This window comes from Dictyostelium discoideum (genome assembly GCF_000004695.1).
Source record: "Dictyostelium discoideum AX4 chromosome 1 chromosome, whole genome shotgun sequence".
Lineage (NCBI taxonomy): Eukaryota > Evosea > Eumycetozoa > Dictyosteliales > Dictyosteliaceae > Dictyostelium > Dictyostelium discoideum.
The window spans coordinates 3,817,398-3,842,919 of record NC_007087.3 but is presented as its reverse complement, the minus strand read 5'-3'; the positions used below and the strand labels follow the sequence as shown (position 1 = coordinate 3,842,919).

The 25,522-nt window shown below is 24.3% G+C and overlaps 12 protein-coding genes across 12 annotated transcripts in view; 4 read left to right on the top strand and 8 right to left on the bottom strand.

Moving 5' to 3' along the window:
• psaA (puromycin-sensitive aminopeptidase-like protein) overlaps positions 1-911 on the bottom strand; it is a gene marked incomplete at both ends in the record, with an annotated part of 2,709 nt that extends 1,798 nt beyond the window's left edge. The window contains one exon of the mRNA XM_641305.1: positions 95-911. Coding sequence (XP_646397.1) covers positions 95-911 — 817 coding nt within the window. The remainder of the gene's footprint in view (positions 1-94) is intronic.
• A 350-nt stretch (positions 912-1,261) lies between these two features.
• On the bottom strand, positions 1,262-5,411 carry sec31 (WD40 repeat-containing protein; the record flags this gene model as incomplete). The annotated part of the gene is made up of 2 exons (XM_641304.1): positions 1,262-4,756; positions 4,839-5,411. The coding sequence occupies 2 exons, from the start codon at positions 5,409-5,411 to the stop codon at positions 1,262-1,264; spliced, it is 4,068 nt and encodes a 1,355-aa protein (XP_646396.1).
• A 670-nt stretch (positions 5,412-6,081) lies between these two features.
• DDB_G0270990 (hypothetical protein) lies at positions 6,082-8,160 on the bottom strand (the record flags this gene model as incomplete). Its single annotated transcript, XM_641303.1, has 1 exon — positions 6,082-8,160. The coding sequence occupies one exon, from the start codon at positions 8,158-8,160 to the stop codon at positions 6,082-6,084; it is 2,079 nt and encodes a 692-aa protein (XP_646395.1).
• Positions 8,161-9,998: 1,838 nt separating this feature from the next.
• DDB_G0269908 (hypothetical protein) lies at positions 9,999-11,227 on the top strand (the record flags this gene model as incomplete). Its single annotated transcript, XM_641302.1, has 2 exons — positions 9,999-10,598; positions 10,706-11,227. The coding sequence occupies 2 exons, from the start codon at positions 9,999-10,001 to the stop codon at positions 11,225-11,227; spliced, it is 1,122 nt and encodes a 373-aa protein (XP_646394.1).
• Positions 11,228-11,451: 224 nt separating this feature from the next.
• Positions 11,452-11,759, bottom strand: gtf2h5 (transcription initiation factor IIH5; the record flags this gene model as incomplete). The annotated part of the gene is made up of 2 exons (XM_641301.1): positions 11,452-11,635; positions 11,725-11,759. 2 exons carry the CDS (start codon positions 11,757-11,759, stop codon positions 11,452-11,454), a joined length of 219 nt encoding a protein of 72 aa, XP_646393.1.
• Positions 11,760-11,813: 54 nt separating this feature from the next.
• Positions 11,814-13,269, top strand: DDB_G0270686 (hypothetical protein; the record flags this gene model as incomplete). Its single annotated transcript, XM_641300.1, has 3 exons — positions 11,814-11,834; positions 12,259-12,495; positions 12,592-13,269. 3 exons carry the CDS (start codon positions 11,814-11,816, stop codon positions 13,267-13,269), a joined length of 936 nt encoding a protein of 311 aa, XP_646392.1.
• Positions 13,270-14,272: 1,003 nt separating this feature from the next.
• DDB_G0270684 (hypothetical protein) lies at positions 14,273-14,435 on the bottom strand (the record flags this gene model as incomplete). The annotated part of the gene is made up of 2 exons (XM_641299.1): positions 14,273-14,378; positions 14,419-14,435. The coding sequence occupies 2 exons, from the start codon at positions 14,433-14,435 to the stop codon at positions 14,273-14,275; spliced, it is 123 nt and encodes a 40-aa protein (XP_646391.1).
• A 546-nt stretch (positions 14,436-14,981) lies between these two features.
• DDB_G0269904 (hypothetical protein) lies at positions 14,982-15,259 on the top strand (the record flags this gene model as incomplete). The annotated part of the gene is made up of 2 exons (XM_641298.1): positions 14,982-14,991; positions 15,093-15,259. 2 exons carry the CDS (start codon positions 14,982-14,984, stop codon positions 15,257-15,259), a joined length of 177 nt encoding a protein of 58 aa, XP_646390.1.
• Positions 15,260-15,339: 80 nt separating this feature from the next.
• On the bottom strand, positions 15,340-16,467 carry act26 (hypothetical protein; the record flags this gene model as incomplete). Its single annotated transcript, XM_641297.1, has 1 exon — positions 15,340-16,467. One exon carries the CDS (start codon positions 16,465-16,467, stop codon positions 15,340-15,342), a length of 1,128 nt encoding a protein of 375 aa, XP_646389.1.
• Positions 16,468-16,838: 371 nt separating this feature from the next.
• Positions 16,839-19,066, bottom strand: gnt10 (GlcNAc transferase; the record flags this gene model as incomplete). Its single annotated transcript, XM_641296.1, has 3 exons — positions 16,839-17,330; positions 17,438-17,829; positions 17,917-19,066. 3 exons carry the CDS (start codon positions 19,064-19,066, stop codon positions 16,839-16,841), a joined length of 2,034 nt encoding a protein of 677 aa, XP_646388.1.
• Positions 19,067-19,450: 384 nt separating this feature from the next.
• On the bottom strand, positions 19,451-22,466 carry DDB_G0269898 (hypothetical protein; the record flags this gene model as incomplete). Its single annotated transcript, XM_641295.1, has 3 exons — positions 19,451-21,215; positions 21,310-21,447; positions 21,541-22,466. The coding sequence occupies 3 exons, from the start codon at positions 22,464-22,466 to the stop codon at positions 19,451-19,453; spliced, it is 2,829 nt and encodes a 942-aa protein (XP_646387.1).
• Positions 22,467-23,717: 1,251 nt separating this feature from the next.
• On the top strand, positions 23,718-25,294 carry phgA (RabGAP/TBC domain-containing protein; the record flags this gene model as incomplete). Its single annotated transcript, XM_641294.1, has 2 exons — positions 23,718-23,752; positions 24,013-25,294. The coding sequence occupies 2 exons, from the start codon at positions 23,718-23,720 to the stop codon at positions 25,292-25,294; spliced, it is 1,317 nt and encodes a 438-aa protein (XP_646386.1).
• Positions 25,295-25,522: the final 228 nt, after the last annotated feature.

Genomic DNA, 25,522 nt, shown 5'->3' with positions numbered 1-25,522 from the left:
TTCATAAAATAATAATAATAATAATAATAAAAAAAGAAAAAATTAGTATTTTAAATATTTGAAAAAATGAAAATAAAATAGAAAAAAAATTTACCTGGAACAGCAACATGATCACATTTAGTTAATGGATATGGTACATTGAAATAATCAATGAAATAATCCATTGCTCTAATACCAGTATCTAAAGCGAAATCACTTTCACCTTCAACACCTTTAGCTTTATAAACTCTAACTCTAATACCACCCTTTGTTTTACCTTCAATATATTCTAAATCACCAACAATATAAGCAACTAAATATGTACTCATAATTGGAGTTTGTTCGAATATATAAGTTTTAGTACCATCATTATTTGGAGTAATTGATTTTTCTTCCATATTTGAAATAGCGGTATGACATTCAGAGACAGTTAAAGTGATATTGAAAACTGCTTTATGAGCTGGTTCATCAAAACATGGAAAAGAACGACGAGCATCGGTGGCTTCGAATTGAGTTGTTGCTAAATAACGATCTTCACCTTTAACAGTATACTTTGAACGATAGAAACCTTTTAATTTGTCATTTAATAAACCAGTAAATACCAATGATAAACAATATTCACCAACTGATAATTCATTTTCAAATTCAAAGATGACAACTTCTTCTGGTTCATAAAATGTAATTGATTTTGATGATTGAGATGATGATGATGATTTTATTGAAGCTGATTGAATTTCAATTTCAATTGAATGTATAGTTATGGTTTTTGTTGGTTGTTTTACTTGAACTGTGATGGTCTCTTCACCTTTAAAAGTAAATTCTTTTAAATTTGGTTTTAAATGTAAATCATATTTAATTGGTACAACATTTTCTGGTAATACCAATCTATCTACCTTTTCTACTAAATATTTATGATCATTATATTTACACATTTTGTTGACTATGATTAATTAAAAAAATTAAATAAAAAATAAAAAAAAAAATAAAAAAAAAAAAATTTTGAAATTAAAAATTGTGAAGAGCAAAAAAAAAAAAAAAAAAAAAAATTAAAAAAAAATAAAAATAAAAATAAAAATAAAATTAAATTAAATTTTTAAGAAGGAAATTTAAGCCAAAAATAAAAAAAAAAAATTCCACTCCAAAGCAATTGTACCTATTTAATGATCAAAGGGTTTTTTTTTTTTTTTTTTTTTTTTTTTTTTACTTTATTAATTTAATCATATATTTAATTTATTTTTGGGTTTTTTTTTTTTTTTTTTTTAAAATTTTTTTTTTTTTTTTTTTAATGAGATTTTAAACCAAGATCAATGAGACGTTTAAGGCCAACCATTGATTGTGAACCAACTTCACCCCAAAGTGGAGTTGAAGTGATTTGAATATAAGTATCGGAAGCTTTTTTGAAATCTTTTTCAACGATTGAAGCTAAAATTGCATCGAGAGCTTTGAAAGCTTCAGCAGAGATATCTTTCTTTGAAACCTTATTGATGAGACCTTGACATCTTTTATTGGCATCCTCCCAAACCTTGCTATCAGTTCTACCATTTAATTCTTGAATGGATCTTTGTAATTTCTCAACGAATCTTTCAGTGTCTTCATTTGATGGACCTTCAGATGGTGTAGTTACACCCAATTGACCAGTGATAATGGATGGTGTTTTATTGTGAACGTTTGGTTTTGGTGCTGGTGATGTAAATGATTCACTTGATGGTGATGATGATTTATTCTCTAAAACTGGTGATCTTGTTGGCATTTGTGGTGGTGAAATATTTTGTGGTACAACTTGATTCATCATTGGATTCATTGGTGGTGTTGAAACTGGACCATTATTAATCATTGGATTCATTGGTGGTGGTGGATGATTAATCATTGGACTACCACCTTGTGGAATCATTGGATTCATTGGTGGTGGAGCAGTTGGTTGAATTGGATTCATCATTGGATTCATTGGGTTCATTGGATTCATCATTGGATTCATTGGTGGTTGATTTGATTTATCAGACATCATTGGACTCATTGGATTCATTGGTAGTGGATTACCATTCATTGGAATAATTGGAGGTTGAGAATTATTGACTGATGATGGACCACCCATTGTGTTCATCATTGGTGGTGGTTGAGTGTTATTCATTGTTGGTGGTGGGTTCATTGGTGATGGACCACTTGGTTGCATAGGTCTCATCATAATTGGTGGTTGATTATTATTCATCATTTGTGGTGGTGGTTGATTCATCATTTGTGGTGGTGGTTGATTCATCATTTGTGGTGGTTGATTCATCATTTGTGGTGGTTGATTCATCATTGGTGGTTGATTCATCATTGGTGGTTGATTCATCATTGGTGGTTGATTCATCATTGGTATTCTATTATTATTATTATTTTGCATTGGTGATTGATTCATCATAATTGGTGGTTGTTGTTGTTGTTGTTGTTGTTGGTGTTGGTGTTGTCCCATTGGTTGTGGTGGTTGATTAAATGTATTTTGTCTACCCATTTGTTGTTGTTGTTGTTGTTGTTGTTGTTGTTGTGGTGGTTGATGTTGATGTTGGTGTTGATGTTGATGTTGATGTTGGTTTTGATGTTGGTGTTGATGTTGATGTTGATGACCAACTTGTTGAGCTTTATTTTGTTGTTGTTGTTGTTGTTGTTGAATTGGTTGATTTGAAGAATAAACATCAACTAATTGGAATGGGAATGGTGGTTGTGGAATACCTTGATGATTAGAGGTAGCACGATAAACTCTATCAAAGAGTACACCATATTCTTGTTTACATTGTGAGTTTGTAATTGGTGCTAAATAACGTAATGAAGCTGAAAGATTACCTTGTGAAGCTAAAATCTCTGCATATTTAGCATATTTCATTGATAAAACTTGATTTAATGTATTGTTATTGCTATTACCATTACAAGCACTTCTAAATATTGAAACTTTTTCAATTAAATTTTGAAGATCTTTATTTGACTCTTGTTCTAAAACAGTGATACTATTACCACTTGAAGTTAAAGATTGACGTTGTTGTTGTTGATGTTGTTGAGAGACACGACTCCAAATATCGACGGTTTTATCGATATCACCAGCGCAAATGTAACAAAGGATAGCGGATTTCAAATCACTTGCTTCTTTATCTAAACGATCACCAAGAATGCCTGATAAAATTTTGAAATCGGTTGGAGGGGCATAAGTACAAAGGATAGCCAATGAAGCCTTCCAATCCTTTAGATCGGCACTCTTTACCAAAAGTTGGAAATCACGTTTAACAATACATGATACAACTCTACCAAATGGACTACGTACAATCTCAAAGTAAGCCTCTTGAGTCTTTTTCCAAAGTTCTTGACCTGCTGCATGTGCTAAAATCAATGCATCTGAATATCTACCTAAACGAAGACAACATTCAACTGCACTATTATGATCACCAACTAATAATGCTTTTGTAATCATTTGTTCTTTTTCATCACCTGGGAATTCAATAGGTGTTGTTGTAGTTGTTGGTGATTTAGTTGATGGTGATGATGATGAATCGTCTTGTTGTTCTTTATTTGCATCAGAAGCGGCAGTATCAAAGAAACTATCAGCATCTACAACATTATTATTTTCATCAACAACTGGTTCAAGATGGACAGTTTCATTGGTGGTAGTTGTTGTTGGTTCTGGTTTACTTTGATCATCGACATTTTCAATTGGTAATTCATTGAAACCACTTTCAATTGGTAATTCTGGTAAAGTTCCAAGGAATTGTTTTAATTCTTTTTTAATGGTTTCAATATCATAACCGAGATAATCTAAAATCTTTAAACGATCATCTTTGGCGAATTTAACTTTAAGGAAACCCCAAATTGATTTCTCTTCATCGGAAGTTGATTGATCGATTTTCTCTTGACAATATTGTTCATATTGACCAGTGTGAATGACATTTTCAAGTTGTTCACTTGATTTAACAATATCAACTTCAGTTGTAACATGTGAGATATGAATTACACGTTGTTGTTGTTGTAATTGTGATTGTTGAACTGATGATGCTGGTGAAGAAGATGATGATGGTGAAGTTGCACCATTGGCAGCGGCAGTAACTTTTTTATTTCTACCAAAAACTGCGATCTTACCACCGAAACCAAAAGCAGCACCACATGGTCTTAATAACCAATTTGGTGTATGTTTAATTGTTGGTGTGATTTGGCTAGTTTGTTCTTGAATACCCAATGCATTGAGTTGACCAGCACTGCTACCACTAGTTGATTTCTCATTTACATCTTGTAATGAATAAACATTAACTTTACCAACATATGATGATGTTGATAATAAAGCTGGTACACGTGGTGACCATTGAACTTCGAAATTCCATGCATTTGGATCTGTATTACCATTATTATTATCACTATTACTATTATTGCTATTGTTATTAATATTATTTCTACTATTATTATCATTAATTTCACAAAGTATTTCTTGACGATCAAAATTCCAACAAAATGTTTTATTATCTTTACCAGTTGATAATAATAAAGCATTATCAGATGGACACCAAGATAAACCCCAAACACCTTTTTTATGACCTTCCATTGATTTAACTGGTGATGTAGTATTACGTAAATCCCATGCTTGAATCACTGGATGATCATCATCCTCTGATGCTGCAACGATTTGTGTTGCCTCTGATGGATGCCAAACAATTGATCTATATTTACATTTTCTATTACGATCATTAATTGTCATTAATGTTTTCTTTGATTTTAAATCCCAAATTACAATATAACCATTATATGATGCTGAACCCAAAATCTAATAAATAATAAAATTAATAAAATATTATTATTATTTATTATTTATTTATTTTTTTATTTATTTATTTATAAATACTTACATGTGCTACTTTTTTATTCCATGCAACACAAGTGATATCAGAAGATTGTTGCGATTTACTACCTGGATTAAGAGCAGATGGTTGAGTTGGATCGGATAAATCCCAAATGAAAACTTCAGAATCTGAACCACCAGATGCTAAAAGATTTGGATTTTGAACGTTAAAATCGATGGATTGAACTGGACCAGAGTGTCTTTGACCAACACCGATCAATGATGATTGATCATCACTACCACCACCATCAGTGGCATCTGATGCTAAAATCTTTGTTGGATCCCAAAGATTGATTGTACCATTATCCATTGCACCAGCAATAATACCATTTTGAAAATTACTTGATGCTTGTCCCCATACTACTTTATTGAATCTTGTACTTGATGATGTTGACCCTTTTAATGTCATTTGCTTGCTTTCATTGGTAATATCTAATGAATAGATTTCTAATTTAGATGATGTATCAAAATCTGCTCCAATTGTACCTGTTACTGTACCAACTGCCATATAATCTGGATATTGTGCAATTGGACTCCATGATGTTGTTGATTGTCTTGATATTTCTTTTAATTTTGACATTTTCTCTTTTTTTTTTTTTTATTTTAAAATTATATTTTGTTTTTTTTTTTTATAAATACAACAATTTTTTTTTTTTTTTTTTTACTTTTTTTTTTTATTTATTACTATTTTTTTTTAATTAAAAAAAATAAAAAATAAAAAATGAATGATATTTTTTTTTTTATATAATATTATAGTTTTTTTTTAAAAAAAATTTTAAATATGTATTTTTTTGATTAAAAAAAAAAAAAAAAAAAAGAAATATTTTACTTTATAAAAAAAAAAAAAAAAAATGATAAATGAAATTTTTTTTTTTTTTTATCAAGTTCGCTTAAAAAAATTAAAAAAAAAAAAAAAAAAAAAATTAAAAAAAAAAAAATATTTAAAAAAAGAAAAAATTTGAAAAAAAAATTTTAAAAATTAATGACTCACACAACAGATAGGTTTAATCGTGTATTTAAAGACGTAGACATTGATATTATTAACTTTTTTTATTTTTTTTATTATTTTTTATTATTTTTGTTTAGAAAAAAAGATATATGAGTCATTAATTTAATTTTTATTTTTTTACAACATTTGGATGATAGACGATTTGGGAAAACAAAAAATTTAAATTTTTAAAGATTTTTACAATATTTGAATTTGTTGTGTTTTAAATTTTTTTTTTTTTCCTCTCCTAAGTAATTACTAATTAACAATTATTTGGATTTGAAAAATGAGAAACCCAATCACCAATAATTGGAGCAGTTAAAAATTGAGATGGAATATCAAATGCTTTAACTAATGGAATTGCATGATCTTTTAATGCACCACAAACCTTATTGATTGTATTACCAATTGCTTGACCTTTAACTGGTGCAAAGTATTTATTTGAAAGGAACCAACCAAGATCATTTTCAATCTTTGTTAATTCATAGAGGATACAAAGTGAAGTTAAGATTGGTTTAATATCTTCTGGAGATTTTTGAACTTCTTCCAAGAATTTCTCAATGGAAACTCTTTCAATGTAAGCATTTGCCAATTGAAGTACTAAATCCAAACTACTATTCCAAGCTTGAAGACCTGTCATTTTTTCATTCTTTACTTTGGCTCTAAGAGTTTTGATCAAGTTACGAAGGAGTTTGAATTCACGATAGATGAAAGCATCCAACAATACATCTGGATCCAATAGATGGGATTCTGTGTGTAAACGTTTGGTGAAAAAGTTTTTATTTCTTAAAAAGATACCAATGTGGCCCTTGGAATAGGTGTAACTCAACATACCAGTTATACGTTTTGTACCGGTGAAATAGGATTTAAACTCTTGAAGCAATGCTTTGGCAACGGCTTGCATTAGTACTGTGTTATCACCTTCGTAGGTTAAATCTACATCGGTATCAGCACGAAGAATACCAATTTTATTACTTGCTGCCATACCTTGACCACCACAACATTCACGACAGAGTTGTAAAGTTTTTGAACGATTCCAAGTTGTTGCTGCTTTGAAACCACATGCCAATAGGAAGACATCTCTTGCATCCTTTTCAGTTCTATTTTGGAATTTATTGATAACATAATTTATACCGACTTGATTGATGTAAACCTCTGCCAATTGTGGGAATAAACGACGTTGATGTGTGATATAATCGATTAACAACACCTCTTTACCATTGGATGGACCAAATTGACGACGTGAGAATGCATAATGTAAAGCAATGTAAAGTCCCATCTTTGCTGCTGAATTTGCCATATTTGCAACAGTGATACGACCACCAATCAACGACTCTAACATTGAATTGAAACGAACGCTTGGATTCTTAATTGGTGTACTATAAACACCATTGGCATCAATATCACCAAACTTGTTCAAAAGATTATCACGTGGGATTCTAACCTTGTTAAACCATAAACGACCATTATCAACACCATTCAACCCAATCTTTGGTCCGTTATCAGCTGTTGTGATGCCTGCCAATGGTTTCAATGTTGTGGTGTCTCTAATTTGTACAAGGAATGGATGTAAACCATAATTCTCGCCATTTGAAATTAAATTTGCAAACACTGTAGCAAAACAACCATAGGTTGCAGCATTACCAATCCAAATCTTTTGTGCTGTGTCTGATGGTGTGTGAATTACAAACTCTTGTGTCTTGTTATCGTACTCTGCAATGGTTTCAACACCTTTCACATTTGAACCATGAGCCAACTCTGTCAATGCAAAACAGCCACTCATTTTGCAAGTATCGATATCGTCGTAATATTTCTCGTGTTTCTCTGAACCTAAACAACATACCGATGCTCCGAATAAACCCCAATGCACTGAGGATTTCACTGCCATTGACATATCGCAATAGACCAATGTAGATTGAAACATTGAAAATTTCTTATAGTTTGATACGATTTCACCAACTTTTAAAATTGGTCCACCTGGTATCGATGCTAAATGTGCTACTCTCTTTTGTGCCAATTCTCTTTGTTCATGGAATGACGCATATGGTTTACACTCAAAGATTGGATCTTTCAATACCTCTATTAATCTATTACGTGCTGCTGTCCATTCTTTATCTGGATGGTCAAATAATATTTTTGTAATTTTTTCAATCTTTTCTGAATCCAAGTTAATCTTTGAATTAATTTGAATTAAATTATTTAATGAATTTTGATTTAATGTTGCTAATCCATTATTATTATTATTATTAATATTATTATTATTAGAATTTGCTGCAACTTCATTTGATTCTAATGAATCATTATCTTCAAAATGATTACAAATAATTGATAATCTTTCCATTGGTTTTTTTTTTTTTTTTTTTTTTTTTTTTTTTTTTTTTGTATGTTTTTAAAAAATAGTAAAATACAAAATATATAAATAAATACAAATACAAATAATAAAAAAAAAAATTTGAAAAATAAAATTAAAATAAAATAAAAAAAAAAAAAAAAAAAACAGGGGTGTGGGTTTTATTTATTTTTTATTTTTTATTTTTTTTTTTTTTTATTTTTTTTTTTGGTGATACGATGTTGGTATCCAAAAAGAGTTTTTCATGTCGTTTGTTTTTTCAAAATGAAATTTCTAAAAAGATATTTTTTATTTTTTTTTTTTTTTTTTTGAATTACAATCCAAATACTTATGATTTTTATAAATTAATTTTTTTTTTTTTTATTAATATTTTACTTTACATTGTTATTTTATTTTATTTTTTGTATTAATTTAAATCACAAACTGGTCAAAAAAAAAAAAAAAAAAATATCTTTTTTGAAATTTTTGGAAAATGATAAATAAAATTGAATTGAAAATTAATTAATTTTAAATTTTTTTTTTAAAAATTATATATATATATTTGTGGAATTTATATTGGTTTTGCATTTTTTTTTTTTTTTTTGAAAAAGATTTTTTTATGGTTTTTTTGGTCCATCTTAAACATTATTTGAATTTTAGTAATGTACTTTTTTTTTTTTTTTTTTTTTTTTAAAAAATTCAATTTAATTTGCATCGTAATTGTTGTGCAATCCAATCAAAAAATATAAAAAAAAAAAATAAAATAAAAAATAAAAGAAAATAAAAAAAATTAAAGAATGAAATTTCTTTGATTGCTTAAACATAAGAGATAGAATGACTTCATACAAACGTTATATTTCGAATTATTTTATTTTTTATTTTTCATTTTTTATTTTTATTTTATTTTTTTTTTTAAAATTTTTTTTTTCGTTTATAGTTAATAAATTTAATTTAATTGCGCTTTCCACTTTTTTTTTTTTTTTTTTTTTTTTTTTTTTTTTTTTATTTTTTTTTTTATTTTAGTTTTTTTAAATCATTTAATTTAATATCCAATACCTGCTCACACAATTGTAACACCTTACATTATTCACTATTATTTTTATTTTTTTTTTTTTATTTTTGTAATATTACATCTATACCAATACATTAGGAGGGAAAAAAAAAAAAAATAAAAAAAAAAATTAAATCAAATTGGGTTACAACAATTAATTATTTGGGCTATTATTGGGCAAAATTTTCTTTCTCATAAATTACGACAACAGTAGCCATTTTATTCGAAATTTTTTGATTTTTTTTATTTTTTTTTCCGTTCGCAATCTTTTTTTTTTTTTTTTTTTTTTTTTTTTTCCATTTTTTTTTTTTTTTTATAATTTTCATTTTTTTTGCAGCAAGTGTCAAAATATTCACTCATCTATACCAGGGTTAATATTTAATTAATAAAAAAAAAAATAATAGTAATAATAAAAATTAATACAAAACCAGAATAATAAAAAAAAAAAAATAAAAAAAAAAAATAAAAAAAAATAGTTATCCTACACACACACACCACTCTCCATATTCCTCTAGATATATTTTTTAAAATTTTTTTTTTTTTCTTTGGGTTAAAAACTAAATATTATTAATTTTCAAACACCCACACTACTTTTAATAATAATATTAACAAAAAAAAAAAAGAAAAAAAAAAAAAAAAAAACAACACAATTTTTTTTCTTTTTTTCCATAGTAATTCATTTATTTATTGTTTATTTATATATTGTAAAAATATTCCCTTAAAAAAAAAAAAAAATCAAAAAAAAAAAAAAAAGAGAGTATCAAAAAACAAAGAAAATCAAAAAAATCAAAATCAAAAAATGATTGAATCAGAACAAAATAATGGTATATTATTAAGTGAAGTAAAAAAACATAATGAAAAATCAAATGCATGGGTAGTAATTGATGGACAAGTTTATGATATAACATCATTTATATATGATCATCCAGGTGGTTCCGATATTTTAGTTGAACATTTAGGTGAAGATATTTCAGATGTTTTCATAGATGGTCAATTACATGAACATTCATTAGTAGCCTATAACATGTTAAAACAATATTCAATTGGTCAATTAGCAGGTTACCGTAAACCAACAACCAAACCAACAGTTTTAGAATATATTAAAAATCAACAAAAATTAAAACAAGAAAAACAAAAAGATGGTGCTGACATAAACAATAATAACAATAATAACAACAATAGTAATAAAATTTCATATACATCAGATAATTCAATAGATGAGAAAATTTTAAATAGTATAGATGTAAATAAAGCAATGGTACCACAACTTAAATTATTAGAGGGTAAAAACTACTTAAAATGGATTCATTCTCAAACTGGTTTAAATAAAATCATCATTTTCGATAATTCAATCTTAGAATTATTCACACGTTGGCCATGGTGGTATATTTTCATTTTAGTATGTAGCAAAAAAAAAAAAAAAAAAAAAAAAAAAAAAAAAAAATTAAACATATATATAAAATAAATACTAATCTAATTCCCCCTTTTTTATTATTTTTTTTATAGTGGATACCAATTATTACAGCATGTTATATTTATTCAATAATTCAAGAGAAATCATCAGTTTTAGTATCAACAGTTATATTTTTTATAGGTTTATTTATGTGGTCATTAATTGAATATATTTTACATAGATTTGTATTTCATTTGGAGACATCATCATATTGGGGTAACTTTTTCCATTTTTTCATTCACGGTATTCATCATTTAACTCCAATGGATCATACTCGTTTAACATTTCCACCAGTTTTCTCTGTGTTTATTGGATATGGTGCTTATAAACTTTTCTTAAATTTCCCAGACTTTTTACAAATCACTGGTATACCATGGGCTCTCTATTCCGGTATTGCTTGTGGTTACATGCTTTACGATACTTTCCATTACTATTTCCATCATGCCGATATCGATTGGTTACCAACCATCTTCAAAACAATTAAAACTAATCATCTCAATCATCATTTCAAAGATGATAATAGAAATTTTGGTGTAACTTCTCCAATTTTTGATTATGTTTTTAATACAATTTAAAAATTAATTTTAAAATAAATAAATAAAAAAAAAAAAATAAAAATAAAAAAAAAAAAATAAAAAAATAAAAAATAAAAAAATAAAAAATAAATAGAAATAAAGATATAAAATAATAATAATAATAAAAATTATTTACATTAAAAAAAATAGTTTCATTTTATTTATTATTTACAATTATATATTATATGTTTTTTTTTTTTTTTTTTTTTTTTTTCTCTCTATAATTATTGATCTTTATCAAATACTGAATATGTATTTTGATTTTGTAAATCATCAATTCTTCTTTGTATTGAATTTATAACTTTTTCATCACCACCTTGAAGGAATAAATGTGTTTCATCCAAAACAATTACTTCGAAATGTTCTTGTTTACTTATATACTCTACAAATTGTTTAGTTGGTGGGTCACTTTATAATAAATTAAAGTAATATTAATATTTAGAATTTATGATTTGCTAAATTTTTACCACTAATTTAATTATTCATTTGTAACTTACCATTCTAAAAATAATCCTTTATAAACATGTACCATATTGATTTACAACTGTTGCTTTTGAGTTTACATTGAAAAAAAAAAAAAAAAAAAATGAAAGAAAAAAAAAAAAAAGTGAGAAAAACAAAAAATGAAAGAAAAAAAAAAAAAAAAAAAATAAAAAAATGAAAAAAAAAAAAAATTAAAAAGAAATAAGGAATAATTAATTGGTTTCAAATGATTCTTAAGAATTTTAAATATTGGGAATTAATTGATCAATTATTAAAAAATAAAAATAAAAAAATAAAATAAAAATAAAAATAAAAAAATAAAATAAAAATAACAATTCAGTATAAATTTGGATGATTTTTACGATTTTTTTTTTAGATATTTTTTAAAATATTTTATTTTTTTTATTTTTTTTCTTTTTTTTTTAATTTTAAAAAAAAAAAAAAAAAAAAAAAAATAAACAAAACCCGAGGCCGTTTTTTTTTTATTTTTTTTTTTTTTTTTTTCATTCATTTATTTATTTATATATATTGTAGATATTATAAAAAAGAAAGAAAAAGAAATGAAGTTATTATTTTTAGTTATTCTCTCATTAATTTCATATGCAAGTGCAAATTTATATGGTGTTTGGCAAACTGGTAACACAGCCAACTTTGGTCAAATCTCAACCACTGCTGGTCAAGCCACTTACTCATTATTATTCCCAAATTTCACAAATTCACTTCCAGGTAATAGCGCAATGAATGATTTAACTTCAATCTTTACTTTCCAACTTTCAAATAATGGTGTAAGTTTTTAAAACTTATTTATTCATTTATTATTATTATTTTAAAAAATATATATATATTAACTTAAAATTTTTTTTTTTTTTTTTTTTTTATAGATTAATTATTTAGTTACAATTAATGTTGCAAAAAATAAAGTTAATTATTTCGTACCATTACCAACAACTGAATTAGTTTATGGTTTAAGATATGATAGTGATGTTAATTCATTAAAATGTGTAATTTCAGAAGGTAACAATACATGGTTAGTTGGTGAAATTGATCCAGCTTCAGGTTCATATGATGTTTATGGATCAGTTGAAGGTGCATTTTTAGGTGTTGGTCTTTCAACTTGGAATCATACTTATTATGTTGTCACTGCAACTGTCAACGATGTCACTGTCACCACTTTTGATACTCGTTCAGGTGAAAACCTTGGTTCCGTCAATTTAGTATTACCAACTGGTGTCACCTCTGGTCCATACGATTTACTTTATGTACCATCATTGGATGTTTTAGTTGGTACTGTAATCATCACCGATTCAAACGGTAACTCTGGTCAAGATTATGCTTTAATCGATCCAGAAACTGGTGCTGTCAAACCATTAGGTATTTTCACTGCAGCTCAACAAGTTAATGTTGTTTCACATGCTGCTCATCAAACTACTCTCTACGCAGCTGTCAACTTTAACGCTGTCTTAAATTTCGTTTCACTCGATATCCAAAATGCTAAAATTATCTCTCAAACTGCTGAAAGTACTTTTGTTGTTTCAATGGGTTATTTCAATAATTACTAAAATAAATAAATAAATAAAAAAATAAATAATAATAAAAAAAACTAAAAAAAAAAAGTAAACGTATTTATAAACTAAAAAAAAAAAAAAAAAAAAAAGTCTTTATTAAATGTTTTAATTGTTTTTAAAATGGATTGAATTATTTAATTCAAACCAACCAAAATTGGCTTCATTAAAAATATAAATTCTTCAATTAACAAATAAACTATTATAATATAATTATAATTTATTACTTAAAAAAACTTTTCTTTATATTGGAATCCATTGGCACTATTGGCAAGATAAAAAAAAGATTTGTAATAATTTATAAAGGATTTTTGTTTTGTCCAAGAAAATACATCCAACTCGTATGTCTATACCAAGAAATAATCCTATTTTCGAAATTATTATCTACATTAATCTTTCAAAAATTAAAATAAAATTAAAATTTTCTTGGACAAAACAATTTTAAATTATTTTGTTTCCTTTTTATTAAATTAATTAAAACGAAAATGTAATAGATTTTTGGTATTTGTTTATTTAGAAACACCAAATTATTATTATTAATTCCTATTAATTATTTAATTTGTTTTTTTTTTTTTTTTTGGACTTTTAAAATTATTTTTTATGGATAAAAAAAAAAAAAAAAAAAGTATAAATTTGTTTAATTAAAATTTTTTTTTAAACATTAAAAACAAAAAATTATAAACTCAAAAAAGCTAAAATGTTATACAGTAAATATTAATTTTTTTTTGAGAAATACAAAAAAAAAAAAAAGATACTAATACCAAATTTTTAATTTAGAATCAATTTCTTCTATTGGTAAATCCCAAACCAAAACCGCATCTGTTAATTTTACCAATATTAGTGATGCCTCAAGTAAACAAAGTTTAAATAATGTCCAATTGCTTGGCCTTTCTCTCAACCTTGGTTCATTGTTAGGATTGGATATATATATTTAAAAATTTAGTTATAATAATAATTAAAATAAATTTATTTTAAAATTTAAATAAACAATTAATAGATTTTAAATTTTTAATATTAAAATGTAATATTCTTTTTTATAATGAGTTTTTATACATGATATAAGTATTAATGCTGGGTGTTCAGGAGTTCTAAAAAAAAAATATCCTCTTTAATTGTTGGATTTAAAATTTAAAATTTAAAACACACACACCTGGTGCAATCATAATTTTTATTTAAATTATTTTGCTGTTTTTTTTAGGGGGTATTGAAATTATATATCTTTTATTTTTTTTAGATCCCCCCACCATTTACGTAATTAAAAATTTTAACCAATATAAAACCATTTGGTATTTTTTAATCAAAATATTATTATTTCCAAAATAAAAAATATACGAATTCAATTTTTAATTGATAAAAAACAATGATCTCAAATACAAAATACAAAATGGGATTTACTTTTCTTAAAATTTTTATTCCTATTTTTTACTAAGAATAAATTGGAAGATGTACCTTTTTTTTTTTTTCAAACACAATCTTGTTTTGTATTTTTTTTTCAAAAAAATGAGATCTTAAAAAATAAAATAAGAAAATTATTAAAAATATAATATAATTAATATAGTTTAATATAAGTAAAAAAAAAAACCTTAAAAAAAAAAACTATAAATTTCAAATTTAATAATTTTATTTTTCATTCCAAAACAAATAAAACATATAAAACAAATAAAACAAAAAAGTTTTAATTACAATTTTTTTAAAAAAATAAAAATAAAATGTTATACAGTAATTATTAAATTGTTAAAAAAATGTTTTTTTAAATAATTTTTTTTTTTTTAAATAAACAAGTTAATAATTTACTAATTATAATTTTTTTTTAATAATAGAATCAATTGCATCAATGGGAAGTGTTAAATCAACCCAAACAAATAAGTCAATGTCAAACTTTAAAGTTAGTGCTAATCAAGGTACTTCCCAAAGTGACGATAGATCTCAATTATTGGGTTTATCTTTGAATCTTGGCTCACTTTTAGATCTTTATGTCAATATTTAATTTTTTTTATTTGTCTATTATTATTTATTAAAACTATAAATAAAATAAATACATATTTTAATTCCCTAAAAACAATTTATTTAATATAATCCAACTTTTTTATTAATAATTGATGGGCCATGTTCATCATATTCTTCTTTTGAGATCCACATTTCTTGGAATAGGGGAAGAGTAGTTAAAATTGATCCACCTATCCATACAAGATTTTTTCTTTCTGGGGAAGCAACAATTAAAATTTTCATATTATTTGGTGCCAATTCTCTTAGTTGGTTATAGATACGGTCGGAAATTCCTGAGAGCATTGTATTACCACCTGATAATAAAATATTTGCATACATATGTTTACGAATATCAATATCACACATCATTATTGATTTGAAAATTGTTTCATGAATACCATCACATTCTAAGCCAATCATTGATGGCTGAAATAACGCTTCAGCACAACGAAATCTTTCATTTCCAATTATTATTATTTGACCATCTGGTAGTTGATAAGTTGTTTCTAATGTATCGATTGGTTTTGACATTTCAGCATTAAAGTTAATAGCAACATATGCTAATTTCTCTTTAATTGATTTAACAATTTCCATTTCAGAAGTTGTTGTAAATGAATACCCACGTTCTAATAATAATTTTGCCATATATTCTGTTAAATCACTTCCAGCAAAATTTAAACGAATTATTGAATGTTGTAAAACATAACCACCATAAATTGGCACTGTATGTGTAACGTCATCACCTGAATCCAAAACAATACCACATGTACGACCAGACGCATATAATGAAAGGACAGCTTGAATTGCTATATATAAAGCTGGTACATTAAATTTTTCAAACATTATTTGTGTTAACATTTCCCTATTTGATTTAGGATTTAATGGTGATTCAGTGAAAAGAATTGGATACTGATCTGGAGAAACACGTAATTCATTATAAAACATATGAAATAACAATTTTTCCATATATTCCCAATTAACAACTATTCCATTCTTAATTGGATATTTTAATGATAACATTCCTCTTTGAGATTGAGCTTCATCACCAACATAATATTCTTTATTACCAATAGCACACATTGTTTTTTCAAATCTTGGCTTTCCTACAATTGATGGAAATGAAACTCTTGGAAATTCTTCACCACCAATTCCAGCTTTACACATACCAGATCCACAATCAATTACAATTGAAGTTATATTATCCTCCATTATTATTATTATTATTATTTTTTAATTATTTTCTTTTTAAATATAAATTTATATTACATTTTTTTTTTATTTTATTTTTTTATTTTTATTTTTCAATTAAAAAATTATAACACTTCAATATTTTATTATTTTATTATTTCATGAAATTTATTTATAAAATTCTTTTTAAAATTAAAATTAATAATAAGATTCTTTGATTATTTTTAGAAAAAAAAAAAAATTGAAAAATTTTAAAAATTAAAACCCAAAAAAAGTGGATTTATACAAAATCCACTGTTCATGGGTTTTTTTTTTTTTTTTTGGTGGAATTGGAAATAAGATAATTTTTATTTTTTTAATTTATTTATTTTATTTTAATTTTAATTTTAATTTTAATCTTTTAAATATTTTTCAATTATTTCATTTTTAATATCTGATGTATAAACTTTACGTGTGAAGAAATATCTTGAATTATTATTGAAATTACTCTTTATTTCGTCCATTCCAACAATTAAAGCTTTATCACTATTATACCATGGAATGAATCTATAATTATCAATATCCCAATCTTGATCAATTAATAAATCTTTTGATTCAGACTTTGCAATTTGGAAAAAAGATTCATCTGGAATAAAAGAGAATTTCATTGAGAATAATCTTGAAATTGATCTGAAATCAGAAATTAAATAATGTGCAAATTTAAATGTAATAAAATGCCATTGTGAACCTTCTTTATAATTTTTTCTATTAATTGTTTTTTCAACACCACCATTATCTAAACCACATAAATGATAATTATCACCATCAGCATCAGCATCCTCTAATCCAACACTACCAAAATTAATAGATACCATTTGTCTCTTACCACATTCAACCCATGATTTCTAAAATAATAAAAAAATTAAAATAATATAAAAATAAAATTAATATAATTATGAATGAGTAATTTAAATATTATTATTATTAATATTAATATCATAATTATAATTACATTATATCTTTCAGATTCTTTTAAAATATTATCTTCATTTATAAAATTCTTTTGTATATTTGATTTTTGAGAAAAGAATTGTTCTAATTTATAGATTGGTTTAATTGGGAAATCATTAATTGAAAGGTTAATAACATGTGACCATTTTTCATCAACACCAGTTACCATTGACCTATCTAATACCATATCAACTAATTTTGTATAACATGCCAATTCAGAATAAACCAATGAAATTGAACCCCAACTATTTTGAAATCTTTCTTGTAATATTTCAATATTATTTGGATATTTCTTTGGAATGAATATATCCTTTTTATAATTTTGATTCTTTAAATTTTTAACATATTCTTTTAATTGATTTATTTTTACTCTATCTTTAAAATTAGCATCAACTAAATAATAATAATAATAATAATTATAAAAATAAAATTAGTAAAAAAATAATAATAAAAATTATTTAAACTTTTTAAAATACAAACCATGAATAACATAATAATGTTTAACTTTATAAATGTGATTGAATAATAATTTTATAGCTGGCATATCAATATCATGAATTAATAAAACGAATGCTAATTTTGCTCTTGATTTAGATGGTATTAAAGATAATGCTGGTAATTGAGTTTGATGATTATTTGAAGGTTTATTTTTATTATTATTAATATTATTATAATTATTATTATTAATATTTAATTTATAATTAAAATTTTGTGAAACTGGATTAGAATATTTTAAAATATAATTTGTCTTTTGAATATTATTCATAATAATATATTTTAAAAATAATTTATCATTTTCATCCCATGGACCATATGATTGTAAAATTGATTTAATAATTAAATCATGATTATCATTATTATTAATACTGAATTTTGAAGAGTTATTTAATTCATAATTTTGAATATTATTTGTTTTTAATAATAATTGTTTATAATTTAAAATTGAATTTGAAATTTTATTATCACTTCTAAATTTTGACCAACAACATAATGAACCAATTTTTGATTTACATGTTTGTGGATCAACTTGATCTAATTTATACAAGTATTCAATTTTAAAACTTGGGTCAAAACAAGTTGAAATATTTTTTGAAGGTGTTTCACAAAATTCATCTTTGAAACCGTATGGACAAATACAACCATCATGAAATCCAATACCACCATTTTCACATTTAAATCCAAATATTGATATTTCATCTTTTTTAAAATTAATTAAATTATTTTTAACTTTTTTATTATTTTTATTAATATTATTTTTATTATTATTTTCATTATTATTTTTATTATTATCTAAAGTTTCTAATTTTTTATTACTTTTATTTTTTTTATTTTTATTATTTTTATTATTTTTTTTTTTATTTTCATTTTTTATTTTTAATTCATTTTTTTTATTTAATTGATTAATAATATTTGATTGTATATCTGATAATGTTGATGTTATACCACCTGATAACTTTATTTTTTCTGGTCTATTATTAACTGTTTTTTTTTGTTTTTTAATATTATTATAATTTTTATTATTTTCTGGATTTTTAATTTCAATATCATGATTATTTATTGAATTTAATAAAAATATTGAAAATAGTGATAAAAGAATTACTGATAAAAATAAAATTAAAATTTTATTCATTTTTTTTTATCTATTGATTTAAATAGAAATCAATAGATAATTTTTTTTTTTTTTTTTTTTTTTTTTTTTTTTTTTTTTTTTTTTTTAATGACTAATAGATTAATTAATTTAAAAATAAATATATAAAGAAAAATAAAAAGAAAGATAGATTAAAAAGAAAGAAAAATAAAAAGAAAAAAAAAAAAAAATAAACTTTTTTTTACGTTGACCAATGATTAAAAAGTAAATTAAAAATACAAAAAAATAAAATAAAAAAAAAATAAATAAAATTAAAAAAAGAAATAATTTGTTTGTGGGTGTGTGTGTTTGGGTGTGGGTATGAATATTTTTTTTTTTTTTTCTATAATAAATTAATTTTTTATTTATTTTTTTTTTATTTAATTTTCATATATTTACTTGAAGTAAATTATTATTACTATTATTATTATTATTATTATTATTATTATTATTATTATTATTATTATGAATATGATTAAAAGTTGATATTATTTTTAGAATTGAGCTATTATTATTATTATGATTATTATTTAAAGATTGTTCTGTTTTGTTTAAATTTTTTGAATTATTAATTTTATCTTGGAATTTTGAATTATATTTTAAAAAGGTATCAATGATTTTGTTATTATTAGAGTTATTTATAGAGTTATTTAAATTATTTAGTAAAGAGAGATGGAATGATGTTTCACCATCTTCATTTTTTAATAAATGAAATGGTTCATTACTATTTTCATCATCTTCATCAAAGTCTTCATCATCTTGAGGAACGTTATCTTCATGATCATTGTGATTAAAATTATAACGTTTACTTGATGATAAATAATGTAAAATATTATCATATTCATTTGTTGTTGATGTTGTTGTTGTTGAATCACTCTCCTTATTGAAAGCATGTGATAATAAAATTTCTATACAATTTAAATGTTGTTCTCTAGTGGCATAATGAAGGGCAGTTTCATTAGAATCATCTCTACAATATAAATCAACAGCACATTCATTGAGAAGGAAAGAAAGGATTTGAGACTTTCCAAAAGCAGCAGAATAATGAAGTGGTGTAACACTATCAATGTCACCAATGTTTACATTGGCACCAAATTTAACCAATTCTCTTGCAATAAATAATGTACATTTTTCGTTGTTGTGGTGGTTGTTTGCAATAGTAGAGATTAAATGAAGTGGAGTTTGACCAATGAAATTTTGAATATTTGGTGAAGCACCACCAACACGAAGCATCCATTGAACCAATTGGAAATGACCAAAGATTACAGCATAGTGAAGACCAGTGTTACCATGTTTATCGATACAATTGATTGATGACAATGGTAAAGATAATATTTTCTCCAAGAGTACTTGATTGCCATAGGTACAAGCATAATGAATTGGAGCATAACCATTGTGATTCAATTGATTTACAGATCTTGATTGTTGTTGATGTTGTGTACTAAAACTACGATGAGCACCACTATTTGATGGTAAATTATTGGATGCACTATCCAATCCTTTAATGATAAATGATGAATCGAACGTCTTTGAGAAATCCAAACCAAACAAACTCTTTGGTAATAGTAAATCATTGGTTTGTTGGGTAGCTGAATCACCATTATCAATGGTGGCTACATTGTCGTAGGTGAAGGTGCACATTGTGACACTCCAAGAGTTTGCACTATTACTTACTTTCACTTCAACGGGTCCTGGTGCATGTTCTGGTGCATAGCATAACAAGGTACCATTACTATAAAACTCTGGTACAACCTCTGTATTACCAAACTTGATACGAGTGGCAGGTGTATCAGCAAAATTTGAACCCAACAATGCAATTCTTGTTCCACCAGTGGCTGGACCATTCAATGGGAAAATCTCTGTAACCTTTGGTAAATCAGCTATGGCAGTACTCTTTAATTGAGTTGAATGTGATAAAACACTAATTGGATTGGTTTGTACTGATGAAACCACTGTGAAATCAGTTGGATTGGTTTCTGGATCTGATGCATAGCAACGTAGATCAAATCTAAAACAAAATAATGTTTCACCTTGTTGATGACTTGTAACTAAAATCTTTAATTTCTTAAATGTAACAACTTTACCACATCCAATTTTAAATGGTTTACTTGCACCATTTAAAAATGTTGGTTCTTCAATAAAATCAGTACATCTTTAATAAAAAAACAAAAAATAATAAAAAAATATTAATATTAAATTTTTTTTTTTTTTTTTTTTTTTTTTTCAATAATATTTTATAAATTTACCTTAATAATGCTACATGTACATAATAATTTCCATTTAATAATTTTGAATCACCATCAAAAACAACTGATGGTGCTGGTTTAACATTTCTTTTATAAATTGCTTTTTCTGGTGGTTGTTCAACAATTCTAACTTCCAATCTAAAATAAAAAATAATAACAATAAAAAAAAATTAGAAATTTTTAAGAATTTTTTTTTTTTTTTTTTTTTTTTTTTTAATTAAAAAAACTTACTTATTTGGATTTGGTAATTGATAATTAAATTCTAAATCATTTGGTAATGGTGCATAAATTTGATAAGTTGAAGAAAGATTTACAAAATTTAAACGTAAATCTAAAATTTCATAAATATTTTTAAATGGTAATAATGAGAGTTGAAGTAATTGTAATGGTTGAAGTTTTGGAAATGTATCAGCGAGTGAAGTGAGAGTAAATTCATCAGTTAATAATAACTCTTTTAAACAAGTGGCTAAATAATATTCGTCAGATTTAATATCCAAAGTGTCACATATATGTTGTTGAGTGATTGATTGTTTACCTAATGGATTTTGTTGATATTCCATCATTTCACTTTGAATGTGTAATATTGAGTCGATACGAGTACGTATGAACAATTGTTTTAGTTTCTCTAAAATTGATAAATAATTCTTTTGTTTTGATGGTGTCACCAATTGATTTAAAACATCCTGGTCCTCGGTGGACTCCATTGGCAATGGGAATACCGAGGTCAAGGCATTCTTTAATTTATTGATATGTTCTTCTGTACAGTGGCAAGTTAATAGCTCGAATAATTGAAATGATTGATAGATTCTACCAATTGAACTTAAATAGTCTGGCGATACCTTCAATGTTAAAGATATCTCTGATAGACGGCGATGTTCATCAGGGTCCAATGGTTGTCTAAGTTGTTTGGTTAAATAAAATATAACATCATCGAATTGTGTATCATCCATTCTCTCTAAAACTGTTGCAATTTGGTATAATGTATCATTGTTTAACTTTTGATCCGACCCTGATGGTAATAATGTAATGGGTGGACTTAAACCAATATATGATGGTTTTTGTAAAAATCCATTTATAGTTTCTATATGTGCTGCTCCTAAATGATGTATAATTGATAAATATTTTATTAATTCTGGTTTTTGTGTTATTTCACTCATTATTTTTTTTTTTTTTTTAATTAATTAATTATTATTTATTATTTGAATATTATATTTAATTTAAATTTATGATTTCACTAATATTATTATTATTTTTATTATTGTTATTATTATTATTATTAATTATTGATATGTATTTGTATTTGTTATTTAAACATTTAATTTTCTTTATTAATTCTATATTATTTTTTTTTTGTGCGGTATAACTGTTGTAAAATTTGAAAAAAAAAAAAATTGAAAAAAAAAAAAATTAAAAAAAAATAAAAAAAATAAAAAAATAAAAAATAAAAAAAATTTTAAAAAATAAAAATAATAAAGAAAAAAAAAAAAATAGAAAATTTTTGGAAGCATCCATCGTTTTTAGACAAAATCAAATTTTTTTTTTATTTTTGAATATTTTTTTTATTTTCATCATCAAAAACAATAGAAAGAAAAAAGATAATCTAATTATATCATTTCGAAAACTACAATAATAACTGGTTTTTCTTTTTTGTTTCTGTGGAACACTTTTTTTTTTTTATATTTTCATTTTTATTTATTATTATTTTTATTACTATTGTTTTTTTTTTTTTTTTTTTTGAATTTTTTTTTATTTATTTTTTATATAAATAAATATATTTTTTTTATTTTTTTTTATTTTTTTTTTTTTTTGTATAGTATCTATGTCCTAAAGAAAATTCCTGTCAAGTCAGGCGCATCAAAAACTTTCAAGAAATTTTAAAAATTAAAAATTAAATGGAAAAAACAAAAAGAAACTTTTCAGAAAAAAAAAAAAAAAAAAAAATCTGATTAATTAAAAAAAAATTCAAAAAATAAAAAAGAAATCGATAACAAAAAAAATTCAAAAATAAAAAAAAAATCAATAACAAAAAAAAAAAACAAAAAAGAAAGTAAAAAAGGATTCAAATAAAAAAAAAAAAAAAAAAAAAAAAAAAATTTAATCAGGGTTTTTAAAATAGATCGATATTATTTTTATTTTATGTTTATTTTTATTTTTTTAATTTTTTTTTTTTTTTATTTTTTTTTTTTCTAGTACTACAAACTTTATTCATAATAATATTTGGATTTCAAAACCATCAAAACAAAGCAATATTTACAAGCCATATCAAAAAGTAGTGGAGAATTTATAAAAATTATTATTTTTATTCTACACTAATTTTAAAAAATAAAAATAAAAAAAAAATAAAAACATTTTCAAAAAATAAATATGACCCTGGGTTATATATTTGAATACCATCATGCAGAAAAAAAATGATTTGTTTTGACAACAGTACTGCCCACACTGAGTGAATTTTTTATTTTTTTTATTTTTTTTTTTATTTTTTAATTTTTTAATTTTTTCAAATTAAAATTTTTTTTTTTTTTTTTTTTTTTTTTTTTTTTATTAATACAAAAAAAAAAAAAAAAAAAAAAAAAAAAAAGAAAAGAAAGAGTCTAATTTATTTATTTGTTTTTATTTATTATTTATTATTTATTATTTATTTAATATATATATATTTATATTTTTTTTATTTTTTCATTGACATATAATGTCAGAGAGTAATAGTAGTAATAATAATAATAATCAATGTGATTTACCAGAAAATTATAAAGAATTAGTGACAACAGGTAAAGTTGAGAAATTAATTTTAAGTCCAAGTTCATCATTGGATAGACCAAAAACATTACCACCAAAATCACAAGAGGAAGTATTAAAACATCAGAGAGAATATGAAGAGATACAGAGGAAAGCAAAGAAAACTTTAGAGAGAGAAGCAAAAGAAAAAGAGAAACTAGATGCAATTAGAAAAGAAAAAGAGAGATCATTGATAGATGCAAGAAAGGTATGGGAAGAGGATATCATACCAGTGTGGGAGAAGAACAGCAAGAAAAGAGATATAAAAAAGATAAAAGATTTATCATGGAGGGGACTGCCACCAGCAGTGCGCGGCAAAATTTGGAGACTATGCATAGGCAATGATCTTCGTGTCACCGATGAACTTTTCAATATATTTTTAGGGCATGCGAATAACGCATATAATAAAACTACTTCACCACCTTTAAAATCATCACTATCGTCATCATCGAAATCACCAAATATAAATATAGATTTAAGACAGGCAAATAATTCAATACATCATAGTAGATCACCGATGAATACATCAACCGATGGCGAGGATGACGTGTTGGATTTGGAGACGACTAATATGGCGTTGATTTTACAGGATATTCAAGACACGTTCCCATCGTTGATGATCTTTCAAAAGGGCGGTCCGCTACATAGCGATTTGATCGACGTGTTGGGGGCCTATATTTGCTACAGGCCCGACATTGGGTACGTGCCGGGCATGACGTTCTTGGCGGCGATGTTTCTATTGAATATGGAGAAATGTGATGCATTTCTATCATTATCAAATCATATCAATAGTGTTTGTTTCTTACCATTCTTTCGTCAAGATCAATCTGGTATACCAAAATATTTAGCGGCAATGGATTCAACGGTTGAGGCATTGACACCACCACTACATAAACATTTCAAAGAGATTGGTATAAGTGCAAAGAATTATTTAGTCGATTGGATAACAACCCTCTTCTCAAAAGCATTGCCATTGGATGTTGCAACTCGTATTTGGGATTTAGTTTTCATTGAAGGTGAAATTTTCATATATAGAACTGCACTATCCATTCTACGTTACTTCATCTCTGATCTAATTCAAGCAACTTATGATGAATGTATAGATTTATTCAATAAATTACCTCAAAGAAAAATTTCTGAAGATAAATTATTTGAAGAAATTCAGTCAATAGTTTTAGACCAAAGAAAATTTGATAAATTATTAGAAAAATAAATTTAATTTAAAAAAAAAAAAAAAAATAATAAAAAAAAAAAAATATATATATATTTATGTATAAATAATATGAATAATAATATAAATTATTAAGTAATTTATATTTTTTTTATATTTTTTTTTATTTTTTTTTTATATATGCTCAGGGGTGGTAAAAATCCATTAAATAGATCAAAAAAAAAAAAAAAATAAATAAATAAAAATAGTCCAACTAATAAATAAATATTA